The sequence below is a fragment of the Triturus cristatus genome, chromosome 1_1 (assembly GCF_964204655.1).
Source record: "Triturus cristatus chromosome 1_1, aTriCri1.1, whole genome shotgun sequence".
NCBI lineage: Eukaryota > Metazoa > Chordata > Amphibia > Caudata > Salamandridae > Triturus > Triturus cristatus.
In genome coordinates this window covers 1,303,597,095-1,303,612,498 of record NC_140579.1, presented here as the reverse complement: position 1 = coordinate 1,303,612,498, position 15,404 = coordinate 1,303,597,095, and the positions used below count along the sequence as shown (strand labels likewise).

Sequence of the window (15,404 nt, the reverse complement as noted above, 5' to 3'; positions counted from 1 at the left end):
TGCCATCACCCCCTTCCCATTGGTTCCCCTACATTCCACATTCCAAACCCACATCCTTCCCAATTGTCAACCGTCCCAACGTTATTCTAATCCGGACTTGCGAACCGCACAATGGTGTGGAGCACAATGCACAATGGTGTGCTGTTTGAAGCTCATTTTCAGGTGATTAGAAGTCTGTGACAGCTGCGCTTTCAAGACAGACCTAACAAGCATTTGCAATGCAATAGGTCTCGCATTTGCGAGAGTTTAAGCTATTGGCATTGTAAATGACAATGCCTTTTATTTATGCTTTAAAAACAAACATATAAATAAAACACATTGTCATTTATAATGCCAATCGCTCAAACTATTGCACATGCGAGACCTATTGCATTGCAAATGCTTGTTCTAATTCTTATGTGTTTCCTTCCTTGCCCTTTAACCTATCGAATATTTCCCATCTTACTGGATCTCGTATACCCTGGTGTCATTTAGATGTATCTTAAAAAATATCTCCAACATCTGATTAGGATCAAATATACACATTGAATTAGTAAAACGTGTAGTTCATAATTCTGTGTTGCACTGTTACATTGTGGGTTAAAAACTTTGGGTAAAATCTGTATGGTAATTGCATTTTAAATGCTGCTAGTTTTGTTACAGATAAAAAGTGAAACTCCTGTGTTATTGCATATGCTCTTGTAATAAAGCATTAAAAGCTACCTCTTGAAACATTCTTCACATTTCAGACCTCATCACGCGCTCTCTTGTTAATTCACAAGCTTCCTGGCCAGCACAGATAGGTGTGTATTATGACTTTGTATTCAGGCTTGCTACTCCTTAGAAGCAAATAAAGCAACCCCGTAGAAACAGACCTTGGTGTCAACAGACTCAGTGGTGTAACCAAGGGAACATCCACTTGGCATGCCCGAGTGAGAATAACAAAAGAAACCCAAACAAAGTCTATACATGCTAAATGTAAAAACCTTCAAAATTCAGAACATGTGCAGGACTTGAACAATGTTGTAAAGAAAGAGCTGGAAAACAGGTTGGGCGTCAAATAGGGAGATGAACATCAGGCCGATTGAACAAGGACAGATGTCACATAAAGGGTACAAAGAAGAAAATACAACAAGCGCGAGCCTCGCGCGGCAGGAGGGGGGCCTGCACGATTCACTTGCAGGAGCGAGCGGCTGGCGCCGCGATAATTGATAACATATGGCGCCAGCCACACGCTCCAGCAAGTGAATATCCAGACGTGGACGCGTTGCCATTGAAGGCAATGGAACGCGTGCACGTTTTTGGATGAAAAGCCGAAGCGATCGCTAAAGGTCTTTTAGTGCATGTGCGCTGCATAGGCGAGACCTAAAAATAGTAGCCCACGTGTGGATTGACATCACTTACTGCAGAGGAAAAGACAAAAATTTTAACCCAAGTGATGTGAGTTTATAGAACATAATTCACTAGAGCTGTAGGGGGTATGTCTAGTGTAGCCTAAGGCCTTGGAATATCTAACCACAATTTAAAAAAATCGTGGCGCAACACATTTTCTTTTTGGGCGGCAATTGAAAAAACAAAGGCAACACGATTACTTTTGTTATGTACACATATAGCCTCCCAATCATAGCAAACGACGACTATAATGCGAATATCGAAGCACTTTCAGGTAGAATGCGAGAATACGGTCCGATACTAATCAGTTTTAAATTCGTAGTAATTTGAGCCGAACTGACTCGAGTGTTTAAACCTTGCTCTTGCGCAGATCTTAAGTCCAGATTTAATGACACATTTAAACATTTTAATTCGAGCTGCGATATCCCCTTCAATATTGGTCAACATCCAATGTACAAGTGTCTGCGGCTTGAAAGTGGTGACATCGCACAGCAGGTCTCGGTGTTTTCAGAAACTAAGGGCAGTGACTAAAGGGAAGCCATGCCGCAGACAGTAGGGCTCTCTGCGGTAATAAAATACGCTTCGTGTGCAACTCCACCAAGCACTGTGCGTTATAGATATTTTACCACACACAAGGTAAAACGGTTATGGATATGATGCATTACGATCTATTTTAGAATGTTTTCTTTTAAGCCCTGATATCTTAAAATACCGTTATAACACAAGCCAGAAGGAAGAATAGTCCTGTGTACACGGTGGCAGAGTTTAGCTGAGAGATCCACAGCAAGCACGTGCAAGAATAAACGCTATAAAATGTCCTACATACTTAATTCTGCCTTCATATTTTTCCCTCTCGTTTGCTCAGTCATTTTACGCCGTCTGTGACTGGATGAATGGAGGGCTGTGCATGCTCACTGCTGCTGACGACAGTGTGCATACAGTGAGTGACTGCAGTTGTCGGGTTTGGTAACCGCCTCATCCCGAAGCCGTCCAGGCACCGTGTCTCTAGCCTGCAGCTTGCAGTAAAGTAACCTCCTTTAAGTGCGATTTATTAGCAGTGTCTGCAGCATAGCACAGCACTGATTCAAATAGTGCTGCCCACAGTTGCAACATTCATGTGCAAAACAGAAAGCGCTTGAGCTACGGAGAAACCTCGCCCTTCACGATAGGGTGACCAACCGTCCACGGACAGTCCGTAATTTCGGCCGTCTGTCCGTTGTCCGTGAAGGATTCTTTAACGGATGCCATTTGTCCGTAATTTTAACCGGGCAGCGGTCGCACCACCCTAAAGCCAGCACAGCTTCCACCCACCTCCCTTCTTGACTCTGATGCGGTTGAAGTCGGGTGTAACAGACTCCATGCAGTACCAAAGCTTGGAGAGGCACAGCGGGATGGCAACCATCACACCTTCAGCCCTTGATGAGCTGTTAAGAGGTGCTTGAAGGTGACTGAGAGGGAGGGGCTGCAGCTTCAGGAGCAGGGGCATCTATTCAAAAGCAAACAGCCCTGAATGCGCATGTCTCTGCAATTTAGAGGGACCTCACACATTCCCTTTCTGGCCAGGGCCCCAAACATCCTAGAACCGGCCCCGATTACCCCGAGACAGCACATGGTTCTCTTCACAGAGCTTAATTACTGTCACTAAATTGCAAGCAAACCTCGGTTCTTCAAACTTGCAGTCTATAATGTAATAAAATAAAGAAATGGCACAATCACACCCACACTGATTAACAAAGTATGGAGGACAATCAGTTAAATCAGTTCTCTTGGAGTATCTTCTTTAAGTACTGTACATCACAGTGGGGGATGGCAAAACTAACATTTTGGAAAGAGAGCCTGTCTTCTCGTTGTCTTGTCCAGGAGGGGGTGAGGAGCCCTACCCCACCCTGGAAGAGACCAAGATGATACTAGAATACTGCATGCCCACCCCTGTGCCCACCCTGGTGGATCCTGCCCCCCCCCCCGTGATGGCTCCTGTCCCCCCAGTGATGGCTCCTGTTCCCCCATGTGGTGGCCCCTGTCCCCCCCGCCTGTGATGGATCCTGTCCCCGCTGTGGTGGATCCTGTCTCCGCCCTGGGTGGCTTCTGTCCCTGTCCTGGAATGGCTCCTGCAGCGAGGGTGAAGTTCTTGATAGGCCTCTTCTCAAAAAGGCTCAGCTCAAAATTAATATGAAAAGGTGGGTGTGTGAGTAAGTGAAGGGATGGGTGGATGGCTGGATGAATTAGTGAAAGGGTGAATGGATGAATGAAAGATTGAATAGATGGATAATGAGAGGAAGGATGGATGAGAGAAAAGGTAAATAGCTGGATGTATGGGTGGAAGGGTAGCTGGATGGGTAAAAGGGTGGATGGATGAGTGAAAGGATGGATGGATTGATGAATTGATAAGTGCAAGGGTGAATGGATGGACGAATGAGTGAAAGGGTGGATGTAAGGATGGATGAGTGAGTGAAAGGGAGGGTAGATGGACAAAAGGATAAATAGAGGAGTGAAGGAGTGAAATGATAAATGGATGAGAGAAAGGATGGTTGAGAGAAAGGATGGTTGAGTGATAGTCAATGGATGGATTCATGAGTGGATGGATGGATGAGTGGATGGATGGATGGATGGGTGGGTGGAAGGAAGGAAGGAAGGATGGCTAAGTGAAAGGGTCGATGGAGAGAGAAAGGGAGGATGGATGGATGAAAGGGTGGAAGGATGAGTGACTGGGTAGATGGATGGATGAGTAAGTGAAAGGATGGCTGGCTAGGTGAAAGGGTAAATGGCTGGACGGATGAGTGGATGGATGAGTGAATGGATGGATGGCTGGGTGGAAGAGTGGATGGATGGAACTCTCTCCCACCCCACATCAGAAGAATCCCCTCACTGTCTCACTTCAAAAAGGATGCCAAAATCTTCCTTATGGGCAAATTTCTCGTCTAACACTACCTCAACTACTTCTTTGGCATAGCCTACGACGGCCCACTACCTCCCCCCTAACTACCGGGTCTCCCGAAACACCAGAATCTTGGGACCGGGTCAGAATTATTGAAAATGTACTCTGTAAATATGGTTTGTCGCTCTTTGTAATCGGTTATGTAAAATGTAAATACATGCTTTGTGTATATATATTCCTGCACTATACTGCTACTTGAGCTGTAACTGGTCGACTCTAAATCTGTCTGTATATTGCTTTGCTCCCCTGTAAAGCGCTCTGATACCCTAACGGGTCAAGTTCGCGCTCTATAAAACACATAAATAAAATAAAATAAATAAAAATGAGTGTACAGATGGATAGGGTGAAAGGATGGATGGATGGATAATGAGTGAAAGGATGGATGAAGGGATGGATGAGTGAAATGATAGATGGAAGGATACATGATGGATAGGTTTGCAAATGGTTGAATATGTTTGGATATGGCTGGGCTTACTGATATACTATTGCGCAACCTCCTCTGACGTGTCTGTAAAACTTACCTATTGTCCTGAAGTTTTGTCCTGAATTTTGACCTCCTGTCCTGAATTCGTGTCCTGAATTTTGACCCTTTGTCCTGAATTTTTACACTCCCCGTCCTGAATTTGCACCAATGCCAGTTGGTCGCCCTAGTTCACGACATGAGCTATAAGTAACAAAAAAAAACCAAGCATTGGCAAAGCCAATATGTCTCGCCTATGTGAGTTCTTTTGGCTTTGTCAGTGTTTTTAGCCATGTTGTACAGCAGCGCAGTGGCCGTTCAGCTACACCACTGTACAACATGCTTGAAAGCATTGATAAAAGCCTTCAGATCTAACATAAGCGAGACCTATTGCCTTTGCCAATGCTCGTTATTAACACTGTTCAGGACACGGGTGTTTAAAGTTCATTCAGTGTGTTTTCGTACATCGTCTATGCTTTATATCCATGTCTATAGGGTGCATGATTTGTAAGGAACCTAAACTCCATGTAGAAGGCGGAGGGTTGTCTGTTACTGTAGCTCTCCACCAGCCAGCTTACATGACGTGCAGTTCTAGCACCCTGGAAGGCGTGTCTTTAGTCATCTGATCTCTTTACTGTAGTGACGGTCCGTGCACCCTGCACGGTCTTTGAATTTGAGGGGTTCTGAGGCAGTCATATTGATGTGAAAACAAAGGGCGCGTTGGGCCCCGTGGGAAGCGCACACCGGCTCCTCGCTGACGCTTAGGCCAAGACTGACGCCCTCTTCCTCGGGGGCTCGAGTGGCGCAGCGCACTGAAGCGCACGGACTGGCCCGTGTTAGGCAGGGGTGGGGGAGGAAGAGGCTGAGCGGGGTCCTGCAGGAGGAGCATCTCTGTACAGCAGCATCTTTGGCACTGCTGAGGTGGCTGTAGGCAGAGCCGGTGCCCGATCACAAACAGCGCCTTCTGGGTGCCAGTGGCTGCCATCCTGCCAGGGCAATTACCGAGAAGAGCTGAGAGACCGCGGCCGGGGGCCAGCTTTTACAACAAAGAGCGGCATGCAGGGGTCTCGGAATGTTTTAATGAACACTGGGCTTGTTGGCAGCTCCTGCTCAGTGTCGGTGTCTGCCGTATTACTGCAGAATTAATGTAGAGTGTTGCTTTATCCTGGGCAAGAGCAACCCACAATCTGTCGATCTGATTACATATGCACATGGTCTGAATTAATATAAAACACACCAATATTATTGAAAGACACAGGCATTGTTAAGTAATACGAATACTTTAAAAAAAAAAAAAGAGAGCTTTTAAGAGCGTCCAGTTCCTCAAAGTAGGACACGGTTGCTGTCGGCGTGCACCCTCCACAATGCAGCTTTTTAGGTCTCGCGTGCGTTGCAGCTCAAAGCGTTGCTCGCTCGGCGAGAGATTTTGTGGATGAGGGGTTTTCAGAAAGGGACTCGAAGCTCCGCCCCTCATTTCCACTGGCTGGCGTCACCGTTTATGCTAAACAGTGGTCTGCCATTGGAAATAAGGGTTTTTTGTAGACGCCCTTCGACTCCGATAGGGACTGGGTCGCCTGCTTTGCTGCCGTCGCACTTTCTTATCTTTATGGGGCCATGTGTTTCTAATTAGAAAACAAAAGATAAGTTGTGGTCGGTGGAGCGTGCTGGATTGCCCTGGTGATGGGCGATAACATGGATGTTGTGGGTAGTGGTGTGGACAGTGGTGGTGGAAGGAAAGAGGTGGCGGGTTCCTATATGTTTAGTGGAGAAGATTTGATGAGCCCGAGAGGATTCCATGTGCCTCTTGTTTATGGACAGTACATGGGGGTGGGGAATCAGGGTGGTAGCTTGTTCTATTTGTTACTGTTAGGGTAGAGAGAAAGGATTGTTTGTTGCTCTGGAGAGGTGGTGGGTGAGAATCGACGTTGAATTCCCATGTGTTGATTGGTGGCTAGAGGTGTGGAAGGGGAGGGGAAAGGAGGACAGGTAGGTGGTACACCTGTCAAGGTTGATGCTTGTAGAGGTTACAAAGTTATGACTGAATGTTTTCCAAACTTAAAACGGGGCACTCGGACTTTGTTTCAACTTCATAACAATAATTCATGTTTATCACTTTAGTGACCTCACCATGCCTAGTTCATGAGCGTCTATGTTAATCAAGATGCCTGGGGAGGTTTTAAGAAGGAGGGGTGTTGCTGGAGCAGGTGCCGTTTTGAAAGTTGTGGTGGAGGAGGTGCAGCTGCTGCTGCTGGGTAGCCGAAGGTAGAAACTCTGGGTGGGACATCCTAAGAGAGACGGCGAGGAAAGAGCTTTCAAGAGCGAGAGAAGAGACTGCCTGTTATCCTTTTCAGGCATCTTTAAAGGGACGCATCATGTTAGAGGGACAGCCAGGAAAGGACTCACCCGGAGGAGACAACTAAGGAAGCAGGGACGGGATTTCCCGCTGCATCCTCACCTCCCTGCGCCCCCCCTGGTCTGTGCTCCTGCTAGGCCCGAGGATCAGCTGCAGAAAGAGGAGGAGGCTGACCACTGTCACCCTCAGCCCCGCCCCATGTGCGGGGTCACCGTGCAGCAGCAGCATGGCAGGTATGGAGGTTCTGCGGGCAGCAGAGTGCAGTAGGGCCTTGCATACATGTTTAGACAGTCGGCGAAGTACCATCGACAGGGTCTGTGTCATGTAAAATCTATCTGTTCGAAAGTCTAATTACGATACGCTCAAAAGCGATCTGTGAACGGCTTACTGGAAGAAAATTCACACGATGCTTGCTACTCCTGTCCCTATTGATGAAGTGGCCTTAATCAACCTTATGGACCTTCATTTCTTCCTGCCAATCGCGAGGCTGGGGTTCATACCGCCGTCCGGATGGACAACCTTCCTTGGCTACTCAGATCTCATATCCTTCCTTAAGTTCCCTTTCCAAATCTGCAAAGTATCCAGCCAAGAATCGTGCTTCCGCTTTGTAAAACGTCTAAATAATATAGACACTCGGAGGTCATTTAGTCTTGTACATCAGACTTCAACACCATCGGGTTGTAGGTATTATCACACCTGAAGTTAGCATTTTTGAAGATCTAGTACCATTGGAGCACTTCATAGTGTTTAAAATCCAAGTCTAAATATAAATTGGAGCCCACTCTCTTACATGTTGTTGAATAGATCCTGCGAGCTTCTTACAATAATAATCAGCCCCCCTTACTTGTTCTTCAGAAGCTGATCTGCTTTCTTAGCAAAGAGATATTAGAAGCGTGTGACACACAGTGTGAGCAATGTGCATATAAAGATGTGGCGGATACTTCAATTAATTACCCATTTAGGAGCAATTTAATATATGTACTACAGGGCTTTGGACTATACAATTTCCAGCTGAAAGGCAATATTTCTCTCCGTGTGTTACCATACCTGGCGTGTCACGCAGTTTGGGGCTTACTGTCCCTCCATGTTAAAAAAAACAGTAGATGTTTCAGCACCCAGGCTAATGTGCTGCATAGCTAAATACATAAGGTTCCAAAGGCGAGACCGATTGCACTGCAAATGCTTGTTGTAGTTGTCCCACTCTGAGCACCATCACACCCAGTGCTGACAGTAGAAACAAGTTACGTGTGCTCCGAGGCGAGGGTGGGGGGATAAAGCGAGGAGAGGTTCCCTGAGCGGACGTGTGCTCTGAGGAGCGGAGGGGGGGACACTGAAGCGAGGAGACCTCAGTGTGCAGGGTAGTGCCTGCAGACTTTCTTATCTTTAGGGGGGGGGCATCTGTTTCTAATTAGCATGGCCGCGCTAAGGCCATGCTAATTAGAAACAGATGGCACCCCCCTAAAGATTAGAAAGTGCTTCACGACAGCCGTGAAGCTCACGACCCAGTCCAGATGGGCCAGACGAAAGGGAGAAAGGGCAGTAGCCAAAAAGCATCATTTTCAATGGGAAGCCAGCGTTTAGCATAAACGCTGACGCGACCCAATGAAAATGATGGGCGGGGCTTCAAGTCCCCTTCTGAAATCTCCTCTCTCACTATATGTCACGCCAAGCGAGCATTGCATGCGCTGCAACGCTAAACGAGACCTAAAAAACACTACGCCACTGCAGGCTGAGTAAGAACGTTTTTGTTTTTCTTTCTGGCTGACCGAGGGAGGGTGGGTCAGCAGGCAAGAAGGACAGGTCGGGGGGGAGGTGAAATAGAGATATGATACAGGTGGCAAACTGCTTACGCAAATGTATAATTTACAAAAAGTTTTATTAAAAAATGCAATGTGCAGAATTTATGTTTAAAAATGGTGTGTTTAAGGCAAACATTTTAGTAGGTAACCATACCTACAGCCTTGTAACAGAAATAAAGCAAGGATTTTTAAATTGGCATACCCGAAGATGCCATGATTTAACATGACCCATTAAAGCTGAAATGCTTGTTTTTCACTCTAAATGACTGTTGGGCGTGGCACAGCAGGCTGCACTGCACTGACGCAGGCGCCGATTCAGGGGTTGAATCATCGCTTCCTGAGATGTAGGTTCATAGTCAGCCGTCCCATCCAGTTACCAGTCCGGAAGCGTTTCGGAGACAGGAGGAAGGAGGAGAGCTGTGCGGTGCATCTCCTGGGCGCTGCTAGACTCCAGTAGAGATTCTGTGCTAGGGGAGGAGCACGGGTGCTGTGGAGACGGCAGAGCCCGGCCTCTGTGCAGCTTGTGGCCCTGTGCCTCCTGCACAAGCTGGCCCCCAGAAAAGCCACCGCGGCCGGTCACCCTCCCTAGCGGATCAAGGGGTTTGCTTGACCTCTACGCCACTCACCGTTTTGCCATGTCTCTGCATCCAGTCCTCCGATTCTCAAGCTCTTTTGCTGCGCACCACTTGGGCTAGTTAAGGCCATTAAGAAATCTTCAGCAGACTGCCTACAACCACGTACAGCTGAATAGTGCTCTTGGTTCAATTCGGTCCCTGAACTTCGGATTCCCCTAGAGGAAGACGCAGAGTGTGAGGCAAGAGTCTAGTTGCATGGGACTCCATCATCCAGCATCCTTTGCCCTGTGAGGTGGGCCTGTGACCAGCCGCCTCCATCGGCCAGCAAAGCACTATAAAGCGCCTGGACTTTCTCCACGGCGCCAAAGCCCGGGCCACGGGCAGGCCCATCCTGCGACCGTTAGCGACTGAAGGAGACAGGGGAGGGCCAACCCACTTGGCTCTATTTTTTTTAAATATATATTAGTAATAGATCTTCTTGCTGTTTTTACTTCGTTTTATGGTGGAATTTGGCACTGCCTGCTGTGGTGACAAACATAAAATTACAGTGGTGTGGTTGAAAGAAAAATCCTCCCGAATTAGGTGGAGGACTGTGGGTGTTATCTGTGGATCTTAATAGGAAGACGACTTGGCTCAGCTTATGGGTGGATTGGCCTCCATATATGAACTAGGGGAAGAGAATTTAACTATTTATGTACATAGAAAGTGACTCACTGTTTATGTGCCACGAGATTAGTTCGAGAGGCAGCATACTATCAGGCTTGTCCATTTAGAAGGGTTTGTGTGTTCTGCTGTATAATTTAATTAAAAGTGGTGCTGAGTGCAGTGACGTAGAGTGGAGTGATGCAGAATAAAACGGCAAAGAGTGCAGGGTAGAGTGTCAGAGTTCAGTGGCGGAGAGTGCAGTGTTGAGTCTCATAAAGCACAGTGCTGTAGAGTGGTGCAGAGTAGAGTGCAGTAGCGTAGAGTACAGTTCTGTATAATGCAGTGGCATAGCATGAAGTGGTTTACAGTAGAGTGGCGTAGAGCGCAGCGGCAAAGAGTGGAGGAGCTCAAAGTGGAATGAGTAAGGTTGAGTGCAGTGGTGTACAGTAGATTGTTTCAGAGCAGAGTGAAGTGGCGTAGAATGGAGTGGTGCTGGGTAAGGTGCAGTAGAGTGGCGTAGAGTGTAATGCTGTACAGTAAAGTGGTGTAGAGTGCAGTGGTGAAGACTAGATTAGAGTGGCATAGTGGATTGCCGTACAGTGCAGGTGCGTAGAGATGAGTGTTTGGGTAGAGTGCAGCTGCGTAGAGTTGAGTGTTCAAGTAGAGGGCAGTGGCGTAGAACACCGTGTTGCAGAGTGGAATTGTGCAAAGTAGAGTGGAGTTGACTAGACAGGAGTGGTATAGAGTTTAATGGCAAAAAGTGCTGTAGTGTAGAGTGGCCATTGCATAGACTAGAGTGGTGCGGAGTAGAGAGGTGTAGACTATAGTCGTGCAGAGTGCAGTAAAGTGGAACAGTGCATAGTAGAGTGCATTGGCGTAGAGATGTTGCTTTCCTTTAAGGAGACAGAGATGGGGCATTGACAACATTTAAGGTATACCTGAGGGCTGTCAGCGAATGGATGAATGAGAGTTGCCTTAAGCTAAATTCTGAGAAAAGGGAAGATTTTTTTTGGCACCAACCATCAGCCTGACCCTCATTTGGTGGCCCTTGGAACACGGCTCCCCTTCCTCCCCTGCAGCCTGGGAGTCAAATTTGATTCCAACTTATCTTTTGATCCTCACATCAGTTATGTGTCTGCCGGCGATTTTCTTACGCTAAAATCAGTTAGGGGGATAATTCATATGATCCCAGAGGATGGCCGCAACTATGTTATTCATGCTCTGGTAACATCGAAACTAGACTATGGAAACAGCCTACCTGCTCCATCGCTTATAGATCATTCAGAATGCAGCAGCCCGGCTGATCCTGAAGTTGCCTGCCCGTGTCTCAGTCTCAGCCACCCTGGGCAGCCTTCATTGGCTGCCCATTGTTAGCCACATTACATTTAGAGCCCCAATACTCGACTATAGAGCACAAAGCCCACAGCTATCTGAGGAAAAGATTAATTCCCTGTCATCAGGTGAGAGCACTCCGCTCCAATAAACAAGATAAGAAGAGGGGGGTGTTCCTTTGCTTACCTACCCGCCATCCTCCGGAACCTCCTGCAGCAAACCTTCGCTCAGTCTACTGCAAATTGTTGAAAACATACCTATTTAATAAGTGGCTCTACGTAACGATTTCGGGCTGATCCTTCAGTACACCACAGAACCGCTAGTGCTGGAATGCCTCCTCGGAGGCAGCTGCACACTTTAGAAATGCTATTGTATTGTAAGGAGTGGAGTAGAGTACAGTGAAGAGGGTGGAGTAAAGGAGTATGTGCACACTGCCATTCCGGACAGCACTTTTTCAATTGAAATAAGCATCATTTGTATCATTAGCACAGACATACAGTTTTTCTAATAAAATTATACAGCACACAAATGATAATGTGTGATCATATTAAAGTATTTCTTTCCAACACACTTCAGAATAAACAAAAAATGTGCTTCATTTGTGCGTGCCTAAATCGGAGACATTCTGAAATACTTGCACAGTTTATTTAAATGTCTTGGTGTGCTAGAAAAAACACCCTTGTTTACTCTCAGTATTTAGCAAAATTGTCAAATAAATCCTTACAGTTTGAAAAAAAATGTAAACACCAAGCGCCCTCGGAAGACCGAGCCGGACATTGACCACTGTTTTTGAATGCACAGTAGGTGGATAAGATACGAACAAGATTTACAGGCCTGTTTACAAAAAGGAGCACTCATGGACGAATACAAGGAGAGGTAGTGTGAAAAGGTTTTTCTCCTTGGGAAGGACAAATTTACTCTGGACACCCTTTAACAAATAAAGCCAGGAAATAGAAACCCAGAGAAGGTGAGTTACAAACCAAGAAGCAAATGGTAAGCAACGGGTGAATGCATTCCCAGTGAAGCTTTCTGAATGTACACAAGATGTCCTTAGCAAACCAGACAGCTGAGCTGTCTGGTACGCTTCAACCTAAAAAGCATGGTGCACAAGACCCACTCCGTTCATCAAGACTGTCTAAATCCCAGAATTCCTTTTTGTACATCTGCATGCTTAGGACTCAGAACACTCAAAGCAGTTGTTACATGACCCGTTAGTGCTATATAAAGAACACCTATCCATTCTGTTTTTGTGTGGTGCTGTTTTATAGCAAACAGAAGTCTCGCTCACCTGAGTGTGAAAGTTGGAAATGGTTGTAGTTTCAATATCCTTTTTTCCCAGAATTTCCATTTTCACTGGTGTGTTGGGAAAGTTAAATGCAAAGTAATCTAGGAAGTCTGGCAAGTATGCTGCTGCACCATGCACTATTGCTAATGCATAGCGGGATGCATTTTTTTCGTTCTCATTGAAAGTCAAAGCTAGGAACTCTTCAGCAAACCTCTCCATCTCCACTGGAGACAAAAATGAGAGTTCGTCCATGTAGGCATGCAGGACTGGAGCTCCACCATTGGACTGGTGCTCTTCATGAATGAGATTGTTAAATTTGGTGCCAGACTTTAAAACACTGGTACGGATGCAGTGGTCTTGGTGAGACATGAATGGCATCTGCACACCCTGGGGCACTCTGTATTCTTGTGTGACCAAATCCAGCCTGCAAAGCTGCTCATCTTTAAGATACCTACTGGATTCCTTGTCCTCAATATCGCCCTGTGCTTCTTGGCTCTCCATATCTTGACTGATGTGGGTCAGTCCTGCACAAAGAGTCTGCACTTCCTTATTATACATTTTGAGACGCATCCCCCTCATGTCTTCCCTGTGTTTCTTTTTCTTTTTTTTCTTTATCTTCTTAATGAGTAGCTCATCTGTTAAGGGAGATTTTCCATTTTCACTCGGGAGTTCTGCCAGACAAAAAACAAAACAAAAATAGTCCACTGAATTTATATGCATGTTTCCACACAAAACAGGACACATTCAAAACATTTTCAACATCTGAAAACCACAATGCGACTATGCTTACTTTTTAGGGCTTACCTGCAGATAACTTTACCTACCTTTTGAAGTACTATTGTCTACAATACAATAAATAGGGTGGCATTTGATCAGGCCCTTGCTTATGATGAGGTGGTCTTCATTTCTTGCTCTTAATCCAATGGCTTTCCTCCTAATTATGGGGTTTGTCTCCCCTCCCCCATGAACCACAGCTAGTTAACCTTGTACTTGATTAGATTATTTATTTTATAGAGCGCGAACCAGACCCATGAGGGTATCGGAGCGCTTTGCAGGATTAAGGGGTAGTATACAAGCGTAGGGACAGGAGGGATCAAATTGGGAAAGGTAGGGGATACATTATACAGGAAAAGCACGCAGTCTAAAGTCCAGGCTACATGTGATATAAAAATTCAAACAGGTAAATACATTATACAAGAAGGCACGCAGTCGCAGCTCTTGGGGGGGATGCCCAGGAGTGCAGAATAGGTATCATCAGTAGAGGCCATGGATAGTGCCGAGGTGGGGAGTGAGACAAGTCGATGCGGTGATTGTATTTGTATAGATGATTTGTATTCTTTCAGTGCGGACTTAAAAAGCATATTTTGGTGAAAGAGCTACTGCTCACAATTCCAATGGTGCTTTCGGTCAGACCATTGCTCATGAATGGCTGGCTTTATCTACCTCATGTATTTGCTACTTATTCAATAAATTACCTTCCTCGGTTTGTGTTTCTCCCTCTCTTAGGGCCTTGCTGTTTTACAGTGTTTCAGAATGGACGAGTTGTAGCCTTCCACTGCTTATATTCAGGGAATTACATTTCCTTTCAACTCTCAATTGAAGTGCATGTGCTGTCTTGTTTTACCTCTATGTGCTGCTTCCTCCCTTTTTTTGGCCAATGCGGTTTAGCACTGGCAACAAGCATGTTTTTTTTCCTTTTTGCAAATGTTGTTTAGCATTAGCAACAAACATTGGAAAAGCGAAAAGGTCGGCTAAGGCCTTTCTAAAGCGAGAACTTTTGGCTTTGCCAATGCTCATTTCCTTTTCAGCACTCTATGGCAGCGTATTGTTTTCATTACTGTTAGAAATCGGATCTCTGGTTGGCTAAGGCTTGCGCCAAAGCCAGGCAGAGACCACCACTCTCGTCAGGGCAATGGAGTTACACACCAAAGAGAACCCCTGCTCACCCCCTTGGTAGCTTGGCACGAGCAGTCAGGCTTATCACGGAGGCAACGTGTAAAGCGTTTGCGCACGCACACAGCAACACCACCCCAGGCACACCACAAAAGGAACTCCACACAAGGTTATATCAAAAATAGCCTTTGTATTATTATGAAACACATTAGATGGTAATCACACAATATACACTGTGCCAACTGGCACTGGGCAATATTTACAGGGGATTATATACACATGACAGGGCCACATGGACCACTGTCAGAATCATCACTTAGTAGAAATAATAACAGTAAGATTTATCATAGACATAGAACACAACCAGTAATTACTGGTGAAATACTGAGCGGAGGCCTAGATCCTGCAACGTAAATCACACTACGCAATAATGATCACATTAGGCGTAAAACATGATGCGCCAACCTCATAAACCCTAAATCACATTAGGCATAGGTATCACAAGTATAGACAAACATCACATTAGGGCCTGGCGCCCTACAAACCTCCCAGTCCCCCTGGCCAACTGGCTGTCTCAAAAAGGAGGGCTCAAATGCCCTATGTCCAAAAGTCAGGGCTGCTGCCTATGCAGCGAAAGTCCAGGGTGCGCACTTTGCACAGGCCTAAACGTTGCAGCTGGCACTAAGTGCTGCGCAGCTGGGAATGGATGGGGGAGAAAGAGGGCGTCTCACTCCTAACTTCAAAAAGACATGCCCC

The 15,404-nt window shown here is 46.2% G+C and overlaps 1 protein-coding gene across 1 annotated transcript in view; it reads right to left on the bottom strand.

Annotated features, from left to right (window-relative positions):
• The window catches only part of RSBN1 (round spermatid basic protein 1), a 355,192-nt gene that overhangs the window by 140,362 nt on the left and 199,426 nt on the right, over positions 1-15,404 (bottom strand). The window contains 1 exon segment of the mRNA XM_085653112.1: positions 12,759-13,426. Coding sequence (XP_085509238.1) covers positions 12,759-13,426 — 668 coding nt within the window.